Consider the following 22,738-nt stretch of genomic DNA (forward strand, 5'->3'; position numbering starts at 1 on the left):
TTGTATTCACATCCCTCAACTGTAGGAGATAAAGAACTTTATTAAGAGCATCTCAGAAAGGATCAAGAAGACCAGAGACAAGTACGGCATCAACGACAATGGCACCAGCGAGGTAGGCTCCCCCGCCGTCGATTAATGTGCTGAATGTAACGAAAGCTCCGCTATATCTGAAACTTAATTGCTCTCTCTACTTTTCTATTGCAGCCAAAAGTTCTTTATCAGCTGGACCGCATAACCCCCACCCAGCTGGAGAAGTTCCTTGAAACCTGCAGAGACAAGTACATGAGGTACAACTGTTTTGGTATATTAAAAATGTTTAAAAAAAACAAACTTTCACTTGCATTTTTTTCAATGAAAAACAAAGCTAGTGAGCCTAAGTTACATACTTTGCTATTCTCTTGTAAGAGTAGTGTTTTTATCAAGTGATTGGCTTGTTTTTATCACACTGTCATGCACATTCATCTACGTCACCTGAGGGCTATTGAGCTAATGATGTAGTTAATGTTTGTATACTAACTGCCATGGTTAGTTGATTCCGCTGAGAGACTCTCTGTTATCATGTGTTTACTCGCAAAGAGCTCAGATGGAGCCAGGCTCAGCAGTAGGGGCCCTGTGTGCCCAGAGCATCGGAGAGCCCGGTACTCAGATGACCCTGAAAACCTTCCACTTTGCTGGTGTAGCGTCCATGAACATCACTCTGGGGGTGCCTCGCATCAAAGAGATCATCAATGCCTCCAAGAACATCAGGTATGATATATAATTACAGAAATGTTGTCTTTGTGTTACCTGTGTCATGTGAGCAGGGGGAGGGAAAGAAGAATGGAAGCAATTCAAATGTTCTCTCTTTTTGGCCTAAGCCACACGGTTTAGACACAGAATTAGGGCATTTAGCAGAATGAGCACTGCCGGGCCACAGAAATAGTCTCTTAATGAATACATCCCTAATTTGTTTTGAATAATCCATTGAAAGCCCTCTCCTCTCTTCCCAGCACCCCTATAATCACTGCTCATTTGGATGTGGAAGACGACGCTGACTTTGCCAGGCTGGTGAAGGGAAGGATCGAGAAAACTCTTCTAGGAGAGGTATTCCAATCTGCAGCATATGTCTGCCCCTCTTTTATCAATAAACCACTAAAGCCCAGTTCAGACCAAAGATTGGCGACGAGACGAAACCGTTTTAGAACGTCGCAGGGAAAAATTGCAGCGGTCTGAACCGACCCGTCTCTGCTCGACTTAAGCCAGCTGATGGGTTTGCTGCGACTCAGCAGTTCAAGTCGCATAGGCTGGTTTTACAAAGTAAGAGACGTCACCTGTTTCAACCACCAATAGAGATGTCAGCTGGTAAAGTCAGCTATAAACTATAAAATGATCCATAATCCATTTTAGTTTTATGTTACAAACAGCTGGTCAAAATGGCAGAGTTTTGGACGCAGCCATAATAGCCATGTTTCCATCTAATTGTCAAAGGAATTTTAAGCAAACTTTTAAAATGTCGCAAAAAAGAAAGCAAAAGAAAATGTGAATTAGAAGCGTTTCCATCAACTGGTTTAGAGCGAATAAACTAGACTACGCAAAGCGTAGTTTCATCATAAGTTGACGTGACACATTGTTGTAGATTGCAAACCGGCTTGCTAAATCAAAGAGTTTAGAAGCGAAGTTCTTTGGCTAAATGGAGAGAGGTAGCATCGTACAAGTTGGCCACCTGTGCAGAATACAGGGTTGTGGCAGAGACATTTAGTGTCAGCAAGACAACCGTTCACTGCTGTGTATATGCGGTGTGCAGGGCCATACGATCCAAGCTCTTGAACCAATTCGTCAATTTACCCGACGTGGCTGAGGCACAGACTATAGCGCACCGCAACTCCACTACGCACCTTGTGCCATAAGTGTACTGCACACTAGATGGGACCCATATCCCGATCCTCCCCCCATCAGATGGATACCGGGACTATAGTCATGTGAGTTACATGTTCGCTATGTCACAACTAATTCGGCAAAGCTGTTTCCATCTCCCATTTTGCGCATTAACTCTTTTTCTAAAAAGGCCAAAACCACCTCAAGCAAGCATAAAAACTTTTTTTAACTTGATTTTTGCCATTTCCATCAACATTTTATGCGATACTTCAAAATGCACATAAAAATACGTTGATGGAAACACAACTAATGACCGCCCGAAAGCACGGTAACGTTATATGGTCAAGCGACCACTGAAGAGAGGGAGTGCCCAGCGGCGTTAGAACAAAGCAGATAATCGGAGAAATAAAATGTGTTTTCGCCGATTCATCACTAGAAATGCAACTGTATCAAGCATCTCAATATTACTAACGTTATCCACATTCATATTTAGATGAAACAAATTATATATCCAGCTACAAAAAAGCCTAAAAGTCGAAACTTAGTAGTACAAAGAGGCGTTGTTATGGAGATGATGCACCGTCTCGTCACATTGGTGTAAACTGGCAGGTTTTAGAACGCTGCAAACGTCTCGTTGCAAATCTTTGTTCTGTACTGAGCTTAACATTAAATCCATGGAATCAACTGAAGGAGAGTAGTTTCTGAACTGACTGTTGAAGTGCTGTAGTAAGACCAAGGTCTCTTGTTGTCCTCTACAGATTTCTGAGTACATAGAAGAGGTTTTTCTACCAGACGACTGTTTCATCCTGGTGAAATTGTCACTGGAGAGAATAAGGCTGCTGCGACTGGAGGTACCACAGATTTGTTATTTTTACTGACACAGTGTCAGAATATTTCTGTATCCCCACTTTCACACCTACACATTGATTATATATGATGGCACAAACTATGAAAATGAGTTATATAAATTAGAAAATTATGATAATCCTTAAATAGATGGAAACGGGGGGAAAAAAACACATTTAAGTAGTGATTTGTTAAATCATGTTGCCATGGTTACAAAATAATCCTAAATTAACTTGGGCCAGATAGAGAATAGGCATACATTAACCACAGTACAACACCTATTTTGAAGTTAAAACAAACTGCCATTGATGGAGCTCCAAAGTCTTTCTTCCTACTTTCTCATCCTACATAATGCAACATGTGAAGGTTTTTACTCTATTACTTCAAAAGCAGCAGCTACAGCAGAGTGCTCTCACAGTTTATTGGTTAAAGCAGCCATATTATGCTCATTTTCAGGTTCATAATTGTATTTTAAGGTTGTACCAGAATAGGTTTACATGGTTTAATTTTCAAAAAACACCATATTTTTGTTGTACTGCACCGCTCTCTCTCACTGCTGCAGATCCTCTTTTCAGCTGGTCTCTGTTTTAGCTACAGAGTGAGACCTCTTTTCTTCTTCTTCTTCTGTACTATCTTTGATTGCACTGCACATGCCCAGTAGCTCAGATGTAGATCATGTCAGCTAGCTAGCTCCATAGACAGTAAAAGAAAGGCTGTTTCTACAACTTCGGTCAGTTACAAGGCAGGATTAGCTGGGAGACTTCTAAATGAGGGCGCACATGTAAGTAGTTCTTTTGGAGATTATGGTGAACTTGTGTGTGTTGTAGCAGTGCTTTGCTATTGAGAACGAGGTAGCATGCTAGCGTTAGCATTAGCATGCTAACGCTAACACTATGAGCTAATGGTTGCTGTTAGCCTGCTCGTTTCGGCTTGTGACGTCACAAGCCGTGCCGATTTTGAACAGCTCACCCAGAGACTGAAGGCAGGACACATTCAGAAACTGTATCTCACTCTAAACAGCATGGATGTTTTTTTTTCAAAGTTTGTATGTGTGTGGAAGCACCAGAGACACAACATAACACCCCAAATCCCAGAAAAAGTGTTTTTTTCATAATATGGGCACTTTAAGCTACAATATATATCTGCTTTTGTGTTGTGTGTTTTGAATAAAAATGGTAGCTTTGCCTCTGAGTTTTGTTTTTGTCTTATAGGTAAATGCAGAAACAGTGCGTTACTCCATTTGCATGTCTAAACTACGAGTGAAACCAGGGGACATCGCTGTGCACGGCGAGGCGGTGGTGTGTGTGTCTCCACGAGAGAACAACAAAAGCTCCATGTACTACGTGCTGCAGTCACTAAAAGAGGAACTTCCTAAGGTGAAAATCTGGTTGTTTGTTATTTGATAATTAGAGTAAACTGTTTGTTTCCAAAGCACTGATCAGTAACACTCATGAAGAGTATGAATGTGTTGTGCTGGATGTTAATTCAAGAGGTACTCGTAAACTTGTGCCCGAAGTTAAAAAGGAAACGTGGCACCCTGTGTTAATTTTTTTTAAACTGTTCTTATTTCTCACTTGGAAAGGTGGTGGTTCAAGGAATACCTGAAGTCTCCCGAGCTGTCATTCACATTGACGAACAGAGCAGCAAGACCATGTACAAACTCCTGGTGGAGGGGGACAACCTGAGATCTGTCATGGCAACACACGGAGTGAATGGAAACAGGACCACGTCAAACAACACCTATGAGGTATCTGTAAAGGGAGATTTAAAGCCAGTGGCGCTGAAGCTTGGATTAGAGCCATGCATTCTTCCTTATTTTGGCCCTAACTGTACCAAGAATTTTGAGACATTTAAAAGTGCTCTAAGCGATGTCACATGTTTTTTAGGCTACATTTTTTTGTCACATACAGCAAACATCTCCTCACTATCCGCGAGCTGCCTGTCCCCTGAACACACTGTAAAAAACGCGGTCTCTGTAGACAGCCCAGGCTCCACAAACGGCAACAAAAACAAACTGCGCCAACCTGCACCACGAAACATAAGAGAGTTCCAGCGTTCCAGCCAATAACCAACAAGAAGGATTTGGGGGTGGGGGTTGGGGGGTTAGTGCGCGGAAGGGAGGGGAGGGGACAGGATGAGGAGGAGCTAGCCTCCGTTTTGTTTGAAAATACTTCGAATGTCAACAAGAAGCGTCGTCATCCAACATCGCTTAGAGGATCTTTAAACCAATAATTATAATGCATGTAGGTCAAGTCAGTGGCTTACTTTTTATTTTGTTACACCACAACTCACATTTAAAATACATCCACTCCTGAGTGTTATAAAAAAAATTATCTGGATTTTTGTGGGTGGGAAGCTTGTTCTTGGTATGCATGAGAAAAAAAGATACATTTTAAAATGCTTCCACATCTCTACTATACATAATTAAGTCAATCTTTATAGTAGAATATGTAATTACCATTCCTGAGCTGATGATTTGATTATATAAAGCTTTATTGCAGACACAGGTCCATATAACACATAATACAGTATACATAGTATAAATGATTCATCTATTGACTGCAGGGACTCTGTTAAAAGCTTTTCTGTATTGTTTTTTGCTAGGTTGAGAAGACGTTGGGTATTGAGGCAGCTAGATCCACCATCATCAATGAGATCCAGTACACCATGGTGAACCATGGAATGAGCATTGACCGGCGCCATGTCATGCTTCTAGCAGATCTCATGTCCTACAAGGTAGGACCAGTTGAAGTCTTGATATATATGTCTTTGTGTGTAGTTAGAAGTAATTTCATTTGTGTGTGTTCTGTCCATAAAGGGGGAGATACTGGGAATCACCAGGTTTGGTTTAGCCAAAATGAAGGAGAGTGTCCTCATGCTGGCCTCCTTCGAGAAAACAGCGGATCATCTCTTCGATGCTGCCTACTTCGGACAAAAGGACTCAGTCTGTGGTAAACTGACACTTCATCTCTATAGTGAAATTGAGCGTCACTCTTTGTCTTAATTGGGTCTTAACGTGTCCTGTGCTTCTGTTTCAGGTGTGTCTGAGTGCATCATTATGGGGATACCTATGAATATCGGAACAGGACTGTTTAAACTCCTACACAAGGCTGACAGGCAGCCCTCTCCAGTCAAAAGGCCTCTGCTCTTTGACAGTGCCGACTTCCATATACCTCTAATCACATAGCAGCGAGGAAAGGAGCAGCAGTTTTGAAGTTTTTTTTTCCCCTCAGAGCCTGCTGTCTACAGACATCTTGAGATTATCTTCAGCAAATACAGAAGTGCCTGCCAAAGTTTCAAGCTAATGTCATAGAATAGATAATGGAATTGTTTCCTCTTTTTTGGGGGCGGGACGTTGTTATTGATGCCACAGACTGTGATGACGCTGCGTTTTATTTTACAACTGTGAGGAGAATACAGAAAACTTGATGCTTTCATGCTCTTTTTTTTTTGGCTTTTTACTCGTTTGTAAAACAGTGCGTTTCCTCTGTTATCAAGATCTTTTATAATCTTATGTTCCCTCAATGTAATGGAGCTAAACAAGTGTGCAGCAGACAGAAAGATAGATTACCTCTTAATCATGAAGCAGACTTGATCTCTTCTGGTTTGGCACTTAGTTTTGCATTATAGTATGAACTGCTTGTTTTTAGCGTTGCAGCTTCGAGACTTTTCATTAACACTGCAAAACCCACTTCAGGTTGTCTTTTCTAAAAAAGTATTTGTTTTCATACAAGATTCAAATCAGCAGGGGTTCATTGAGGTAAAATGTTTTCATCATGTGTGAAGCCTATTCATATTATAATGTAATAAAATAAATGAAGCAGGAAATCATGAGAGAGTATTTCTGTGTACATCCAGTGATTAGCGCACCCAATCAACTTCTAGAGGCAGTAACATCAAGTTTCCAGAAATTTTAATTGAGCGACCCCGCGTCAGATACCATCACAACCGTCAATTTTAAATTGAACATATCAGCTCATTGCTTGACTTCTTGACATCGTTAACCATGCTAGCAGCAAGGCTCTAGTGATAAATGTTGGTTGGTTGAACCTCCGCTTTGGTACAGAATTTAATATCTCAACAATTATAATATGGATGATCATGATATTTTGAACACACATTCATGATCCCCACAGGATGAATCACAATGACTTTGGTGATCCCCTATCCCTAATAAATGTACAAACAACATTTACAAGTCCATCAGCAGCCACAGGGCTTACATCAGTTTATTCATTCAGTGACGGTAGTAGCCGTAATGAGCAACATTTTGTCAAAAATGCTTAATTTCATAATTCTAATGTTCCCATTGGTGGCTGTAGTGAATATTGTTATTCCAACATTACTATGGTTTAAATTGAGGTACATTATGTTACAATGCTTTATGCTTTGTCTCTCTTATGCATTGCTAATGAAACGTACCAATTAAGTTATATTTTTTAGATATTGGGGGGAGGGGGATGCAGTTTTCTTTCTAGGTCATAGGGATAGTCCAAAGAAAATATGAATTACCCTGGGGAGAGCCTTGCTTTATTAAAAGGTAAAAACAAGGTTCAGGCCCCCCTCCCTACTCAAATCATTTTCATACGGTCCCTAAATTAAAAGGTCCCATTTAAATTGATGCTGACGACAAAATAAACATAATAAGTCATTTTACTCAATGTAAAATGTAATATACCAACAGGATTATGACCTCATTCTCGCCAAATCCCATTCTTGCTATGAGAAAGAGCACAATCTAATGCCACTGATAGTTATCCATCGACAATAGTTGTATGACACAAGCCGAGAACAAAGCATACTGGCATTCTAATACAGTGATCTGCATAAAAAAAAAGAGATAAAGAAAGGAATTTTCAAGGTATGATATAATTTTCGAGCAACATCTATAAAAACAACAATCTGCACAGAACAGTGTTCAAAAGCAAAGCTTGTAAGATATTGTTACAAAACATATAACAGAACATCATACTAACTTTAAAGGTACACCAAAATGATAACATTCACTTTAAGTCGCGTTTAGAAAACAAAAATATTCCAACGCAAACACATTACGTTTGTGTGTGTGTGTGTGTGTGTGTGTGTGTGTGTGTGTGTGTAATGCCACAATTCCCTTCAGTGCATCTTATTCATGTTTTTCCTGTGTAAGATGGCTGTATATTTTACTACAGTGATAGAAGCTGCTGTGATTCGTCTTGCATTATTAAATTCAATTAAATGTGTCATCTAAAGGATGCGCTATGTTGGTGCATGTGGGAATTAATCACATTTAGTTTTTCTAATTAACTATTAAATTTCATGTTTTGTATGTCATCAGGTTTGATCTAAAAAAAAGGCTGAGTCTAAGTACTGTATGGTGATTAAGGAGCACATTTTAAAGAAAACTGTTGATCCCAGCAGCTCAGTTTAGTAAAAGATTGTTGTTCACACATTATATGAAATAAGAATTTTTTTTTTTTTCATCCCTTGAATGTTATGACGAGGCGAGAGAATTTTAGCAGTGCAATGAAAGCCGAGGCGTCATCCTTTGCTGCTAAAAGGCATACGGCTCTGTAAAATTCAGTGTCCTCTATGGTGTCTTCAAAGGGTTCTCAGTGTAGCACAACACTACAGTGGTAATAGATAGTGCTTATTTGGCATGGCACTGAACGTGGTTCCGCCCGACACATCATGAAAGGCTCACTAAGTGGCTGAGTGGCCTGCAGGTTTCAGAGACATCTCAACTGAAATTATTTCTCCATTCAGGCAACAAATTTGTGTTTCAGTGTCTGACTGCTGTTCCTGGCAGTTTCCACAAGTCTTCTTTAGAGCAAAACTGCCTCTTTTAAGTATTCCTTCATTTCTTTCAGCTGTTCTCCAGACCAGAATTAAAAAACACTCTTGCCTCTGGCACTGCAGAGATTTGTTTCCAAGACTTTATGGGTCTTTGAGCCACAAATGTGAGAATTAAAATCCCATATGAGGCACCTGCAGCTGTGAGAATTGGAATCCCATATGAGGCACCTGTAGCTGTGAGAACTGAAATCCCATATGAGGTAACTGCAGCTGGCTGAGGGTTGAATTCATCGGCTAAACAGCTCAACTTGGAGCAGTTTCTCATTTGACTTGAGAGGAGTTGTTTGCATGGAGCTCTGTTTGGATGGTGAAGATTTTATCTCCTATTATTTCCAACGAGCTCTCTCCATGCGATGAATTTGAAGGTCCTTTATCTGCCGAGTCCCGCTTTGAGCTATCGCCTTCATCTGATTCCAGGAAGGCTTCTCTGCTTTTGGGTTTGATGAACTGCACGCTCAGTTTGGACGCTACCACGGCGCCGCCCTGCTGGTTAGGCTTTGAGATGCAGTGAGAGAGGGTGGAGACGCAACTCTTCTTGAAGTTCTCGTTCATGAAGGCGTAGACGATGGGATTGTTGAAGCTGTTAAAGAACCCGATGGCCTGAACAATGGCGATGATCATGTTTAGTGTGACTCCGTCATATTTGTTCTCCAGGTCATCTGGACAATAACGCACACAGACAGAGTTTAAGCCTCAAAGTAATGAGCTGCACAGACTTTAAATAAATGGCAATTTGCACTCAATCTATGCCAAGAAATTTCCATTTTACATGTAAATTTATACTTACAGTACTCAAACAGCATATGGACTGTGTGGAATGGTGCCCAGCAAATGGTGAATAGCAGAACGATGGTGATCATCATTTTAACGGCTCTTTTCTTTTTCCTGTACAAGGTCACATTATACATGTTGACTTGTTACAGCAGGAAATGAACAGGCACAACTAAGAACACCAATCATTGCACTCTTTCATTAAAATGCCCTTGAGCAGTGAGTCAGCCAGGAAAATATCAGGACCCTGGCAGTCATGCACCTAAATGGACTGCAGCAATTCTCAAGATTACATCCATTCTCCTCATTGAATAACCAGAAGCAATACATATGCAAATACTTTTAATTTCAGATATCTCCTACTTCACTGAAAAATTCTCAGTGGTTGTGCACTGGTGGTTTTAAGGTTCCACCACACGGTTGTACATTGTATATTAAATATTAAAGGACAGCACAAAAAAAACCTTCCTCCTGCAGCAGGTGAATATGAACCCAGCCTTCGAGTGTAAAACTGCACAGTGAAGATAAAACTTCCGAGTGAGGTTAAAATAAGCAAAACAAATGTTTGAGTTTGAAGCTGACTTAAGCAAAAAACATATCGGTAGTGGTGGTGGGAGAGTGGTATCATTGGACGTGCTTCAATTGACACCAAACGACCATTGGAATTTTTTTCTGTCAGGTTGGATGGGTGTATAAAAGGTCTATGTTTGAATGTCTTCTTCCTTAAACATTACCATATTTTATTTGGCATCATGATGATCTGTCCCTACTTTAAGTGGCCTGAACTTGACAAGTTTAAGGGACCAACTTTAATTTTGCTAGGTAACAAGATGCTTTGTACACAGATCCATCCACCCTGACCTTTTTTCTACTTCTTGTTTTACTACTGAATGTAAAAATTGGTTGGTAACAATCAAAGGTTTAAGTTGTTAAGTTGCTAAACATCAAATGTAGCTTCTCTCTTCCCTTTGTGCAGGTACCCTGTCCAACCAGTAGGAGTCACTAGTGCAACTACAAGGACATGATCCCTCACCGGCTTCCCACAACTACAACTACAGCCAATTGTGTTATTTGAAATACAAAACAAAGCCAAAAAGGCTACTTGGAGGAGTTGTATCCATACTAACAGGATTCAAGATGCCTACCTTGAGATCTTACTGATCTCCCTGTGGTTCATGGTGTTGAGGACTGAGGAGTCGCCCACCCTCTTGCGGATCCACAACTCAATGCCAATACGTGTGTAGAGGAAAAGCATGGCTGCCAATGGGAGCAGGAAAAGAGCCACCATGATGAAGGTGGTGTACACCTGCCTGTGAGTCAGAGAGCGCCAACTCTCCTGACAGCAGATGTGGTAGTGATCATACAAGAAGTCGTACTTCACCTTTGAGAGAGAGGGGAAAAAACTATTAAGCGGGATTTATAGTTCTGCAGAGGCTCCACGCAGAGCTTTGGCCATAGCCTTCCTAAGTGGCCTGAAGTTTATCCTTATGTGTTGGTGTGTGCTTCAATCTCTTAAAGAGAATAGCACGGTCAGCATGTGTGTGTGTGTGTGTGTGTGTGTTGGGAGTGTGTGGTAGAGTGAGTGAGAGATTGACGGCGATTAGCTTCGGTGCGAGTAGCAACTCTCGAGTCATAGTAAGAGAAACAAAGTGTCTCCCCTGTGCTTTCTGACCACGGTCGGAAATCTGTAGCAGGAAAAGTTAACCCTCTTCTTGATTTCATGTTGTTTATGGAGAAGGAGAAACTGGAAATGAGTAGGGGGAAACACAATGCTACCAAGCCACCAAGCTACCAAGCCACGGTCGCAGACATGCATCGCAGCGACGCATGCTGCTTGGCCGTAGCCGAGAGGTGCACGTCAGGCTACGGCGTAGGGTCCGACGTGGGGTCCGTATCTACATGTACCTACGTACGTACCCACGGCGTCGATTTGATGCAGAAGCATAAATTGGCCTTTAGTCCCGGATGAATGATCGAGACAGATGAAGATCTCAGTGACAGGGTGGTATTTATGACGAAACTCTTGGATTGCTCTTTTTAAATGTATGTTCATTTATTTTTTTATAGTTTTTCCCACAATATTTTCTCACAATTTTGGAGTGCCTATATGGGCAGCAGTCCTTGTCACAGCCAATCCTCCTGCTGCTTTGATGAGCTTCACTAAAGAGGGTATATTCAGGTGCAAGACAGGGGGGCAGAGCTTTGTTATCATTAGTAATACTGTTCATAAACACCAGAGGTGGGCCGTCAGGGCCAGCAAGGCCTTTTCTGCTGGCCCAGAGATTGTCAGAATCAGAAAATTGTATTTGAATAATTTTATATATATATCAAATTTTAAATATATATATATATATATATATATTAGGGCTGTCAAAATAACGCATTAATTTCGATTATTCTACTTCGTTTAAGAATGCTTGATTCTGATTGGCTGGGAGGACTGAGCACAGCATCATCAAATAGTAGATCAATACGCCGCTTGTATTTTTTTTCTATCACAGAAATTTCAAACATGAGGTCCATTGTAAAAATAAACCGTGTATAAAAAAGTTTCTAAAATGTGTCGGAAATCTATCGGAGGGTCAGTCGATACATAGTTTCGCAAGCAAGATACAATGTAGCAACTACGTCATTAAACTAACGTTTGTGATCAGATGCAGCCTTGTGTGGTTACTATAGAAACATGACGTTAGCTCAGCTGTAGCTAATGTTATTCGCCGAAGTTGTGTTTTAAAAATGGACGAATTCATTGTCAATTTTAATATATTTGGAGTAGGGAAGACATTTAAGGACTGGTTAAAGAGCGACGAGGACGACGGAATGACAAAAGAAAAAGACAAGGCCCAGGGTACCTGTTTCCGAGATCTGACAGATGAGGAGCTGCGTATAATTGAAGACGGGGCCCTTGAATCAAACACGAAAAAGGCAACTGCCTTTGCTATCAAGGTTTTCACCAGGTGGAAGAGCCACCAGAAGGATAGACTGACAGTGAGAACTGACCCAGACATCTACAGTGCCGAAGAACCTTGCGTGGTTGCTATAGAAACTAATTAGCTACAGCTGAGCTAACGTTATTCACAGTTCTAAAGGGGACTACTTTTTTAGGGAGATGAACTCAAACAGAGTATACATTTAATAAGCATGCAATACGAATAAGAAAAAGCATAATTACTAAAGTATTTGAATTGTTTTATTATGTTGGCAAGAATAAACGGGATAATCACCTCAAGGCAGGGCAATGAACAGTTTGATAGGCCCGGTTTGTGGAAGGTTACCACAAACCGGGCATATCAAACTGTTCATTGCCCTGCCGTGAGGTGATTATCCCTTACCTAATCCATTCCATATTGAACTTTGACCTGGAGCCGTTCTAGTCACCATTCGACTGTAAAATGAGGAGGGAGACGAGAATGCGCTGCCTGGATCATTAATTGGAACATTTACTTATAAAAATCTTCTTCCTGAATAGGTTTGGGTACCAAAATCCGGTGCTAATACGGCACAGGTGCCTTCACGACCTGTATATCTATCTACCAGACCGAACAGCAACGCGGATTTTGGCGCCTCATTTCGGTGCCGCTGATATGTCTGCGCTTCTCTCGGATGCTCTGAAACAGACGTTACAGGCAACAGAAACATCACTGCACGTGATGCTAGTTAACACTATACTCAACAGCAGCTAACGTTAGCCTACCGCTAGCTAGTAGCTGGATTAAACATGGTTAAAAAACGCTAAATGGTGTAAAGTTTGTCTGTATTTTACTGTTGAGGATTCAACACCGGGTGTAACAGTCTGCAGCTGCCGTTGTCGGAAAAACACAGACAGTGTGTTCAATGAAACTGATAACCTACAGTCTCGTGGTGCATTCAAAGTTGTTGTTAAATGCCCTTTTCCTATCTGGTGGTTGTTTTTCTCATTCAACAGCAATTTACTAGTGAAATAAGTTATTGTTATAGTTATTATTATATCATTTAATTTTCACCATATGGCCTAGCAATAAACAAGCTGTTCTTTAATATTGCCGACTGTTGTTTAGTGCCCTTCTTTTTTTTTCTTTTTTTTTACTTTCTTAAAAAGTATCGGTTAAGGCAACGGGCAAAAATTATGTATGCGATTAATTTAGATTAATTAATCACAGAGTATGTAATTAATTAGATACATTTTTTTAATCGATTGACAGCCCTAATATATATATTCATTAAAGTCTGTTTCCGTAATTCCAATGCTACTCTTTGCCTCGTTTGTGCAGCTTTCAGTGCATTTCTTAAATTGGAGCTTTTATCCAATCAGATTTGCCCCCTGTGCTGTCTCCGGGTGAAAAATCTCAGGCCTTCAAAATTTCGAGTGTATTCCTCTGATGTTTAAGCAAATAGGGACGATGTTGTTGATTGTCATATCTTAAGCCAATCAAATTTCGAGTTTGCCCTGTTGGGCGTATTCTTTGACAGGCCGGAGCCTTGTAGCTGGCCTAGCCACCTACATCAGGATTTGAAATGAAGCAAGTAACGTTGCAGTAACGTTAGTTCAAGTTTGTTTAGATTTTTAGATGTTGACCTGATTCAGCCTTTGTGTGTGGGTGGTGGCATATGTGCATTTAGGGTTATTTGTTTAATTGTGAATTTGTGGGGAAGCTTTATGATTCTGATTGAGTTATTTGACAGCATTTTTGATTGCTTTGTGGTCGTCGTCTGAGTAAATGTGACCGGTTGTTGTGAGTTTGTTGTTGTTTCTTTGGTAATTTCATTAATTTGGACCAGCGTCCTGTCATACTGCATAAAAGTGATGGATTCAGTCACCGTGTATTCATATGTCTGCAGCAGTGTATTGCAATTCTCTAGCTGTTGAACCTTGTGTCAAATCACTTTATTCCACACGATAATGCCCTAATGTCATAGTGATGTTATTTGAAAGTTGTTTAATTGCTGTAGGATAGTACTGAAGGCCCAGGTGTAAAATATATGGCCCGCCACTGATAAACACAATATAGAAATTGTAAAGTATGCTTATGGTATTGGCACACTACTTCACAGTTAATCATTTTAAGCCCTGTATAATATTACTATAAAATCATATCTTTGTTGGGACTTAGGACATATGTTGCAACATTCAGTATCTTAAAATGCGCTGAAAATATTGTAATTAATACTTAAAATACCACATTTTAGCATATACTTTCTGATATCACTTTGAACATAGGAATCATATCATATAAGAACTATGATTTTGCACTGTTGTATTTACACCTCGCGGCATACCCGACATTATATTCATATTAATTTGTCATACCATATCATAACATATGTTCTCTGTAGCTCCTCAACAGTGAGTTTGTGATATTTTTCTTATATGATATCAGTATAACATTATATTGGCTGTCAGTCTGTGCCTCCTGTCTCTTCAGATAACGGGGAAGTAATTAATCTGCCAGTCACAGATGCAGCCAAAGGTGAACTGAATATTCATAAAACACTTACAAATAGTGTTCTTTATATTCTGCATTATGCACTTTATACAACTGACTCATTTATGTCAAACTAAGTGTATTATAAAATTAAGCATTTAAAACAAATATTTTCACTCTGGGTTTAGAAAAACAGGTTTAAAAGACTTAATTACCAAGTCCACTGAAACTGCAAAGAAATCAAGGTCAGGTCAAGAGGCCTCTTCAAGGGGTACCAGACAGACAACACTGTAGGAACACCATAATGCCACCACAATAGAAAGGTACAGGTCAACGGAAGTAAAACAAGACATAACATGGGAGAAATGGAGACTACAAAATAAAACAGGAAACTAAGCATGAAACATGGACACAAGGTAAAACACAGAAGACAGAAACATGAAACGTAAAACAACAAGGAAACAGAGACTAAATCAACACAATAAAACGGGATAAAACTACAACAGAAACCCTCAACCGTGACAGTTCGGATTTTTCTAATTACAGTATATGTTTTCTGCCTGAGAGGTTAGTGAGTGTTTCAAATCAGTAAAAACTGATTTCTGACAGGATGCAAATACACAGGAGTGGAATTTAAGATTCAGGATTATATTGTATATAAAATAGCAAGATAAATAGCTAGCTAGCCTGTCTGAGACACTCATTGCAAGACTCTTAGGACACATTTGGAGGACGGAAAGTTAACAAGATAATGTGGAACTGTCTTTCTGAATCTTGATATTTACAAAAATGATATGCTCTTCTGTGCTGCATCAGTTTTTTTTAACTTGATGGAAGGACTTGTGTTGCTTTGAGTGGCACCACTTACCTCTAGCTGCTGCACAAACAGCATTGGTGAACCGACTATCACAGAGGCAATCCAAACCAGCCCTGCAGAATACAAGTTAAAGTAAATTATTTAAAGATACAATCTGCAGATAATACTTGGTTTAAATAGTTTGGTAGCTGCCGCTGATATTCAAGGTGAGAAACCTGTGTTTGACTAATGCCAAACTGTAGTCACAGCAGCTGCACGATTAAATTCATCTTCATATTTCACAAGCTGCCAATCATGTTGAGTGTCTGCAAGGTTCCTCCGCATTTCTTTCTTTTCAACTCAAACAGCGTGAGAGCGCACGGCATGCTACTGACTTAAAATGTATTCACATGATTGGACTTAATTTCAGTTATTTTGGTCATTATTTACCTGAAATATCAGCACTTACTAACCTTGTTGCTTACTGAATAATCATACATAAAGAGGTTTTGACTCACTATTTCAGATGAGGAAACAGTGTTGTGGAGTTTCATAAGGACAATTTGATATTGTTCTTTTAACTTGAGCCTGACACATATCCGAGACACATTATTAAGTTGTGACAAATTTGCACTTCTTTCTTTACTATCCAAAATGATAATAAAGTGAAACCTATATTTCTCTTTGCATATTTGTCAAAGTACATGATATAGCTTCTGTATGATAAGCCAATATCGGCCATTAATATTAATTTGCTGATATATCAGTCAGGCTCTACCTTTAAGGCTTGTGATATATTTGATTTTTCTCAACGTGCATGTGACGTAAGTGACATTGTTCATACTTTGTTGTGTACAGGGCCAAATCATCCTGAGGTTATCAAAAGGAATATCCTCCTTTAGAATTTCTAATTTTGCACAACATAAACATGTCATAAATGTGTCAATACTTCAGGAGGTTACTACATTTTTTATGCTGAAATCACAGCAGAGAGAGAAAGCTGCAGCAGGAATTTCTGTCATTTGTTGTCATTTGTCGTTTGCTTCCCTACATTCTGCCTCCACTGTACAAGAGATTAAGGCTCGAACAGCAAGTTGGATTAACCAATCATCTTTGGGCTTTTGGAGTGCACACCTACCAGGGGCACGTTAAATTTCAAAACAGTGTGCAATGTTTTGCTGCGGTTTCCGGGTTAAACAACATGTCTCCTTGGAACGGTGTCAAACGGTGTGCAACAGGCTTTGAGGTATGTTTTCTATCGTTTGGTGGGTGTGTCTCTCACTTGATGATACCCAATAAGCAGAGACGTGTACGTAAACTCGTGGTAATAAAAGAACGTTGGTATTGATATTGATCAATAGCAGTGTAATGAGATCAATACTTTAGTTTAAGTTTCTCTCCAGTATGCACCGCCGTGGCTTCATCAAGGTAGCGTGGCTGAGTGGTCTAAGGTGCTGGATTAAGGCTCTAGTCTCTTCGGGGGGCGTGGGTTTGAGTCCCACCGCTGCCATAATCTTTAGGTGATGGTGCAGTGGATATGACACAATGCCTTTGGTGTGGGAGACCAGGGTTTGATTCCCACTGTGATACATCAACCAATGTGTCCCTGAGCAAGACACTATCCCCTAGTTGCTCCAGAGGTGTGCAACCTCTGACATACATAGCAATTGTAAGTTGCTTTGGATAAAAGCGTCAGCTAAATGACATTGTAATGTAATAAAAAGGCAGAGCACTTGCACACGATACAGAATGTTCAATGCACCCCTATTTTAGTTTAAAAAAACGTGTTGCGATGTTTTGTTGGGGCTGAACGTGCCCCAAATCTCAACAATGTGTTGTGCAAGATGATTGGTTAATCCCACTCTATTTGGGATGCAAATTTTGAAACCAAAAAGAAGAAAAAAATCCATACAAGTAGAAAATAAACCTCCAATTCGTGTTCATCAACAAGGAGCCCGGAGAAACATCAGAAATCAAAATAAATAAATACAACTACTACCCTTCTTTGTGTAGGTCCAAAAATATGATTGTGTGTATCTACACACAATTATAATTATTGCTTTAATTGGATTTCACAGAAACAAACCGTTAATTTGATCTGCATAACACTCAGAAGAAACACAGGATAGCCTACGTGAGGCAGCTATCATGCACACGTGAAGGCTTTACCCAATGGTTATTTAATTTGTTTTTATTTATTTCAGTGCAGATGTTGTTGATTACAGAATATATATTTCCTTTAACACACAAACACATCCACTAAAAAGAATAATGAGCCACTCTTGCAAAGAAAATACCTAGCATCTTATGTGCTCTCTTGGACGAGTACTGCCGCCTCATTTTCAGGGGGAAGACAATGCCCTGGTATCTCTCGATGGCAATGCAGGTCATTGTGAGGATGCCTGTCACTATGGCTGTGGTCTGCACAAAGGGAACCGTTTTGCAAACCAGAACCCCTGCAAGAAGAACAGAGGGGTGAAATAATGAGGTACTGAGAAACAGCAGAAAACATGCATTTCTATGAAACGGAGGCATGCCCTCACCCTTTTCATCTTCCTATGTTTTTTTTTTCTCATTTAAATGAAAAAACGTCCATCTCTGATTACTCTTGAACACATATTTCACAGCTAATAAAGCACAGAGCTGAAACCCAGGAGTAAATTAGCACTGTAACGGATTCACCGTGAACTAATTGTAACCACATTTTAATAGGAGCACATGCTTTGAGCTTGCCTTCTATTGCTATGATACACATTTCAATAAAATCTCTTTGTTGGAATCTTGGTCACAATGTTGTGAAATCTACTTGCAATAATATTCTATCTGTAAAGCTGATACTGCTCAGTTTCTACTGACACTGAGACAAAATATGTTTGATATAGCTCTTTTAGAGGCTGAAGAAGAGTTGTTGTATATAGTCATAAAAGCCTCTAAATGTCATGCAATGCAGTAATTTACAACAGCAACGATGCATTTGACTGTAATGTGACAGCAACTTAAATTAGAGCATCAGAATGTTGAATCAACACCTCTGTGTGTGTGTGTGTGTGTGTGTGTGTGTGCGTGTGTGTGTGTGTGTGTGTGTGTGTGTGTGTGTGTGTGTGTGTGTGTGTGTGTGTGTGTGTGTGTGTTTTGCAGGAGTATTGCATAGCCTTGCATTAAGTGTTTATTTTATGAATATAGTGTCCACCCTCTGCAAGGTATGAGCATCACAAACTCAGCGACGGCAACACTTCTTCATTCATGTGCTGCAAAGTTTCTCTTGGCTTGATGCAAAGCTAGAAAGTGGATCTTGCAAAAACAAAACGAAACAGCCTTTAATATTCCAATGCCTAAAAGTTACATGTGGCACTCATCAATGCATGTATTAATCTGTGTAGAAGCCCTTTATCATGTGCTATTTCTTTGAATATATCTCCCACATCACTTCCTCCCATCACCTCAAACTCTTCAAGTAATAGCACAGTTGTGTGACTCAAACACATACATTGTCTGTTTTGAGATATAGCCTACAAAATCCTAAAAAGATCCTAAAAGGATACACAAGGCTCAACCTGTAACTTCGAGATAGCCTCCTGCTGCAGCTTCATTCCTTGAAGGGATCAATGTTTTGTGTGTTTGCTGGCCAACCTGTGTTAGAGCGAGTCAGCTCTTGTGTTTGGTTCCTTTCAATATTTAGCTACTTTAAGTCGCAGTTACACGATAGTTATTGTGCTTCATAGTTTGAGTAAATGACGGACTTCTTTCTGTTTTATAGCGTGCATTATTAATATTTATAGCTTGAAAATCCTGATGCATTTAGCAGTTAATGCATTTTTAATATTTCAAGTTCTTATTTTCCACTTTTAATGAAGTTGAAGTCGGATTTCAAAGAGCAAATAACAATATAAAGGTTTGAATGCGCCTTAATTGCCTTCATTTAAAAAAAATTCAAATCAGAGATAGTGCTTCTTATTCGTGACATGGTCTTAAAAAGTAGACTTTTAAATAAGCCTATATAGCCTACGTTTTAAAACTCACCGCCGAACCATTCAGACGAGATGTTCTGCAGCAAAGTGAAAGGTATGCAGAAGAAAGTGATGAGCAGGTCGCTGACCGCCAAATAGCAAATAAAAATATCTGTCGCCGTCTGTGTCGCCCGCTTCTTCACAACTATGTAGATGACCAAACTATTTCCAGCCAGAGCCAGGACGAAAATAAGAATATACATTATTACAAAGGTGGTCTTGGCGCTGTACGGTAACTCAGGGATGTAGACGAGCGGCCGGATTTTGTAAGTGTTGATGAACTCCTGGCGGCTCAGGTTGTAGTACTGGAGCATCTCCTGTAACACTTCAGGAGTTATCTTGGTGGACCCTTGCCCTGAATAATCTGTAGAAACTGCTGCCATCCTGACACGCGTCCTTAAACCCGAGACCAATTGCTTTCAGGCAGAATAAAAAATCTTTAACAGTTTAGAGCTGAAAGCTTCTTTTTAACCCACAAGTCCGTCCAAATGGTACGCTGCCTTCTCCAGCCATCAGCTGAACTGCGCTGCTGCAGCTGCAGCTCTGTGTGTGTGTGTGTGTGTGTGTGTGTGTGTGTGTGTGTGTGTGTGTGTGTGTGTGTGTGTGTGTGTGTGTGTGTGTGTGTGTGTGTGTGTGTGTCGCATTGCCAGACCTATCTCCCCAGCGCGTAAGGACCAATTACAGGTTTCTCTATTATATTTCACTAGCCCATTTATTGCATAGCTAATTTAGAAAATCCAATTTACAAAACATAGTCTATACCTTTTTGGTAATTGTGACCCTTTAAAGCCATAGCCTACTATCTACCTTTTGAAACAGGATAGAACATGATTTCTCTTACAAATAAATAGTTGAAATTATAAGCAATAAAATGCACCCCTTCTCGATTTATCACACTCTGTCGTTTTACAGCGACAAAGGCTGGCATTGACCATGCAGTGGCTTATGGTGGCTAATGTTAGCTAACTTTAAATGCTGTCACTAATATTACTCAGCAGTGTTGGGCAAGTTACTTGAAAAGACATTAGCCTACTCATTGAAACATTTATAACATTTCTTTACTAATAGCCTAACTCAACAGCAAAAGTAATGTGTTACATTTCTCAGCCTCAGTGCTGTTAAAGGTGCATTTGAATCAAAACTTTGTCAACCCCTCATTACAGGTTGCATATGTTTTGGTGGCGATTCAACCAAAGACGGGTTTTCCTTCTCAGATTGTTTCATTAGAATAGCCTACTCCAGTGGTCAGCAACCTTTACTAGCTAATGAGCCTTTTTTCTTTAAATCTGTTTGGAGCTGCAAAACATGTTTTATATATATATCTTATTTGAGCCTAATAATAAAGGTAACACGGTCTATTAAGTCTAAATTAGCCTATCAACATTACTAAAAGTTCTAAATAAGCATTCATTAGCCTAATAAAGTGATGTTTGTTGCCATTTTTATGGCCCTGTCTTTCATGGTCTTTGCAGAGAGGGGCAACATTTAGAGGATAAGGCGCTGGGCCGTAGATTACGTATGACGCATATTTTAGTTGAATCAAATGTTATGTACATTGATTATGTAAGAATCATTTTCATATAATCTTTTGTCAAAGCCACAAGGCGCCACTGAACAGTGTTCGAGAATAAGCAGCAGCATGTTGCAGACCCCTCCCCTGGCCTACTCTATCAACACTTCACATGACTTACTAACTAACCCTAACCCTAACCCTATCTAGCTGGAGATGCAGGGCTTTCAAATGGAAAAGAGCTTGTTTGAAAAGAGTTTTGTTCCATCTGCAATAACTGAACAAAGCTTCGCTGGCACTGTTGTGAGCTTTTGTGTGCTGACCATATTTGTATGTGGCTATGTGTTTCTCTGTGTAGGCCAACTGACAAATATCCTTCTGGGAGAATAAATAAAAAAATCTACTATTGTACTATTTAGGGGCCATTAATACCGCATCATTTCCTAGCAAGTTTCCTGGAGATTTTTTTTTCCTAAATTATGCACTAATTAGGTAAAACAGAGACAGGGGTTAACTGTTAGACTTCCAGTTAATTAGGTACACTTAATTGCCAAGCTAAAGCAACCTATAGTCTAATCAGGTCCCCTGATTAGTGTGTGTACTGGCAAGCACAGAACAGAGGTTTCCAATAATAAATTAATTCTGAATGCATGTTTATTTCTGATTTAATTGGAGCTTTCCTTTTAAGGAAATGCCTGTAGATATCAACAACTGGAGATACATTTAACAAGACTAACTACCATATTACTGGAAAATAGACCCAAGAAATAAAGCAATATTCAATGGGATGACAATTTCATTTCAAGGAAAGTGCAAACTCCGGAGTGACTGCATTACCAGATTTCGGAACACAGATCAACATTTGTTGATAATAATAATGGTGTTATGGATAATTTTATGCTGATTTCACACCAAGCTGTATATACATTTGATGAGTGAAATGGTGGGTCATCTCCGTAACAGACTCTGTCATTCATCACCTTCCCACTAGCCGTCACTGTTTAATTTTCTCCCGCTCATCACTTGAACTAGTCACCATCCCACCTAGACACTCCTTATTTTGTCTACATGTAACAGTGTTCGAGAATTTGTTATGACCTGTTTCCTGTCGGTTTCAGCCCTCTGGATTTGTTTTCAGTCTGACTGCATTTCCCTTGTTGACAAATCTCCTTATTGGTCAATTTAATTGTTTTACGTACACCACCTGTTCTGCCTTCAGACTCTAGTTGTAGGTCCAATCTGACTAAAAAAATGCAAAAAAGTGCATAAAACACAGACTGATATTAATAGTGCTCTTTGGCTGTTTGAATTGATCAGCAGTATGAATATTACTAACTGTATTTTAGCAGGCTCTTCTTATGAACCATTTGTACGGAAAGTAATGCACTGTAATTTGAATGCATTCCACGTATTTTTTGCTGTATGCACTACAGTGACATTTGCTTTTTAAAAACACTGTGGACTGTGTAGGGAGGAGGTCGGGGTGGATTGGTGGATCATAAAACATTGAAAATAAAACACAGCGCTTTCAAGCCAAGGAGCGGAGTTCGCTTCCCGAGGAAAACAAAAGACTTTCACCCAGGAAACTTGTTTGTTCCTCGGGATTGTTTTAATCCAAACCACAACCTTATTCCTAAACTTAACTAGTCGTTTTAGTGCCTTAACTTAACTGCTGTGGCCACATGATGCTCACTTTTTGTTGGCTAAACTTAACTGT

General features: G+C 39.8%; 2 protein-coding genes and 1 non-coding gene across 5 annotated transcripts in view; 2 read left to right on the forward strand and 1 right to left on the reverse strand.

Moving 5' to 3' along the window:
• Positions 1-8,828, forward strand: part of polr3a (polymerase (RNA) III (DNA directed) polypeptide A) — a 23,766-nt gene extending 14,938 nt beyond the window's left edge. For 2 of the 3 annotated variants that reach the window (XM_031315318.2, XM_035997626.1), the window contains 10 exons: positions 26-112; positions 205-287; positions 577-747; positions 990-1,083; positions 2,613-2,705; positions 3,912-4,076; positions 4,283-4,447; positions 5,305-5,436; positions 5,519-5,651; positions 5,739-6,531. In XM_031315318.2, the coding sequence (XP_031171178.1) occupies positions 26-112; positions 205-287; positions 577-747; positions 990-1,083; positions 2,613-2,705; positions 3,912-4,076; positions 4,283-4,447; positions 5,305-5,436; positions 5,519-5,651; positions 5,739-5,887 (1,272 nt within the window). In that variant the 3' untranslated portion in view covers positions 5,888-6,531. Of the gene's footprint in view, positions 1-25; positions 113-204; positions 288-576; positions 748-989; positions 1,084-2,612; positions 2,706-3,911; positions 4,077-4,282; positions 4,448-5,304; positions 5,437-5,518; positions 5,652-5,738; positions 6,532-8,815 lie in introns of those variants that run through there. The other variant, XR_004896379.1, reaches the window with a different exon arrangement.
• On the reverse strand, positions 8,200-19,984 carry LOC116061246 (pyroglutamylated RF-amide peptide receptor). The gene is made up of 6 exons (XM_031315320.2): positions 19,525-19,984; positions 17,802-17,960; positions 15,577-15,638; positions 10,452-10,687; positions 9,323-9,420; positions 8,200-9,194 (listed from the first exon to the last, which is right to left on the reverse strand). The coding sequence occupies exons 1-6, from the start codon at positions 19,892-19,894 to the stop codon at positions 8,797-8,799; spliced, it is 1,323 nt and encodes a 440-aa protein (XP_031171180.1). The 5' UTR covers positions 19,895-19,984; the 3' UTR covers positions 8,200-8,796.
• Positions 16,932-17,014, forward strand: trnal-aag. The gene has a single exon. It is a non-coding gene; the product is annotated as a tRNA-Leu (tRNA).
• Positions 19,985-22,738: the final 2,754 nt, after the last annotated feature.

The sequence above is a fragment of the Sander lucioperca genome, chromosome 22 (genome assembly GCF_008315115.2).
Source record: "Sander lucioperca isolate FBNREF2018 chromosome 22, SLUC_FBN_1.2, whole genome shotgun sequence".
NCBI classification, from domain to species: Eukaryota; Metazoa; Chordata; class Actinopteri; order Perciformes; family Percidae; genus Sander; species Sander lucioperca.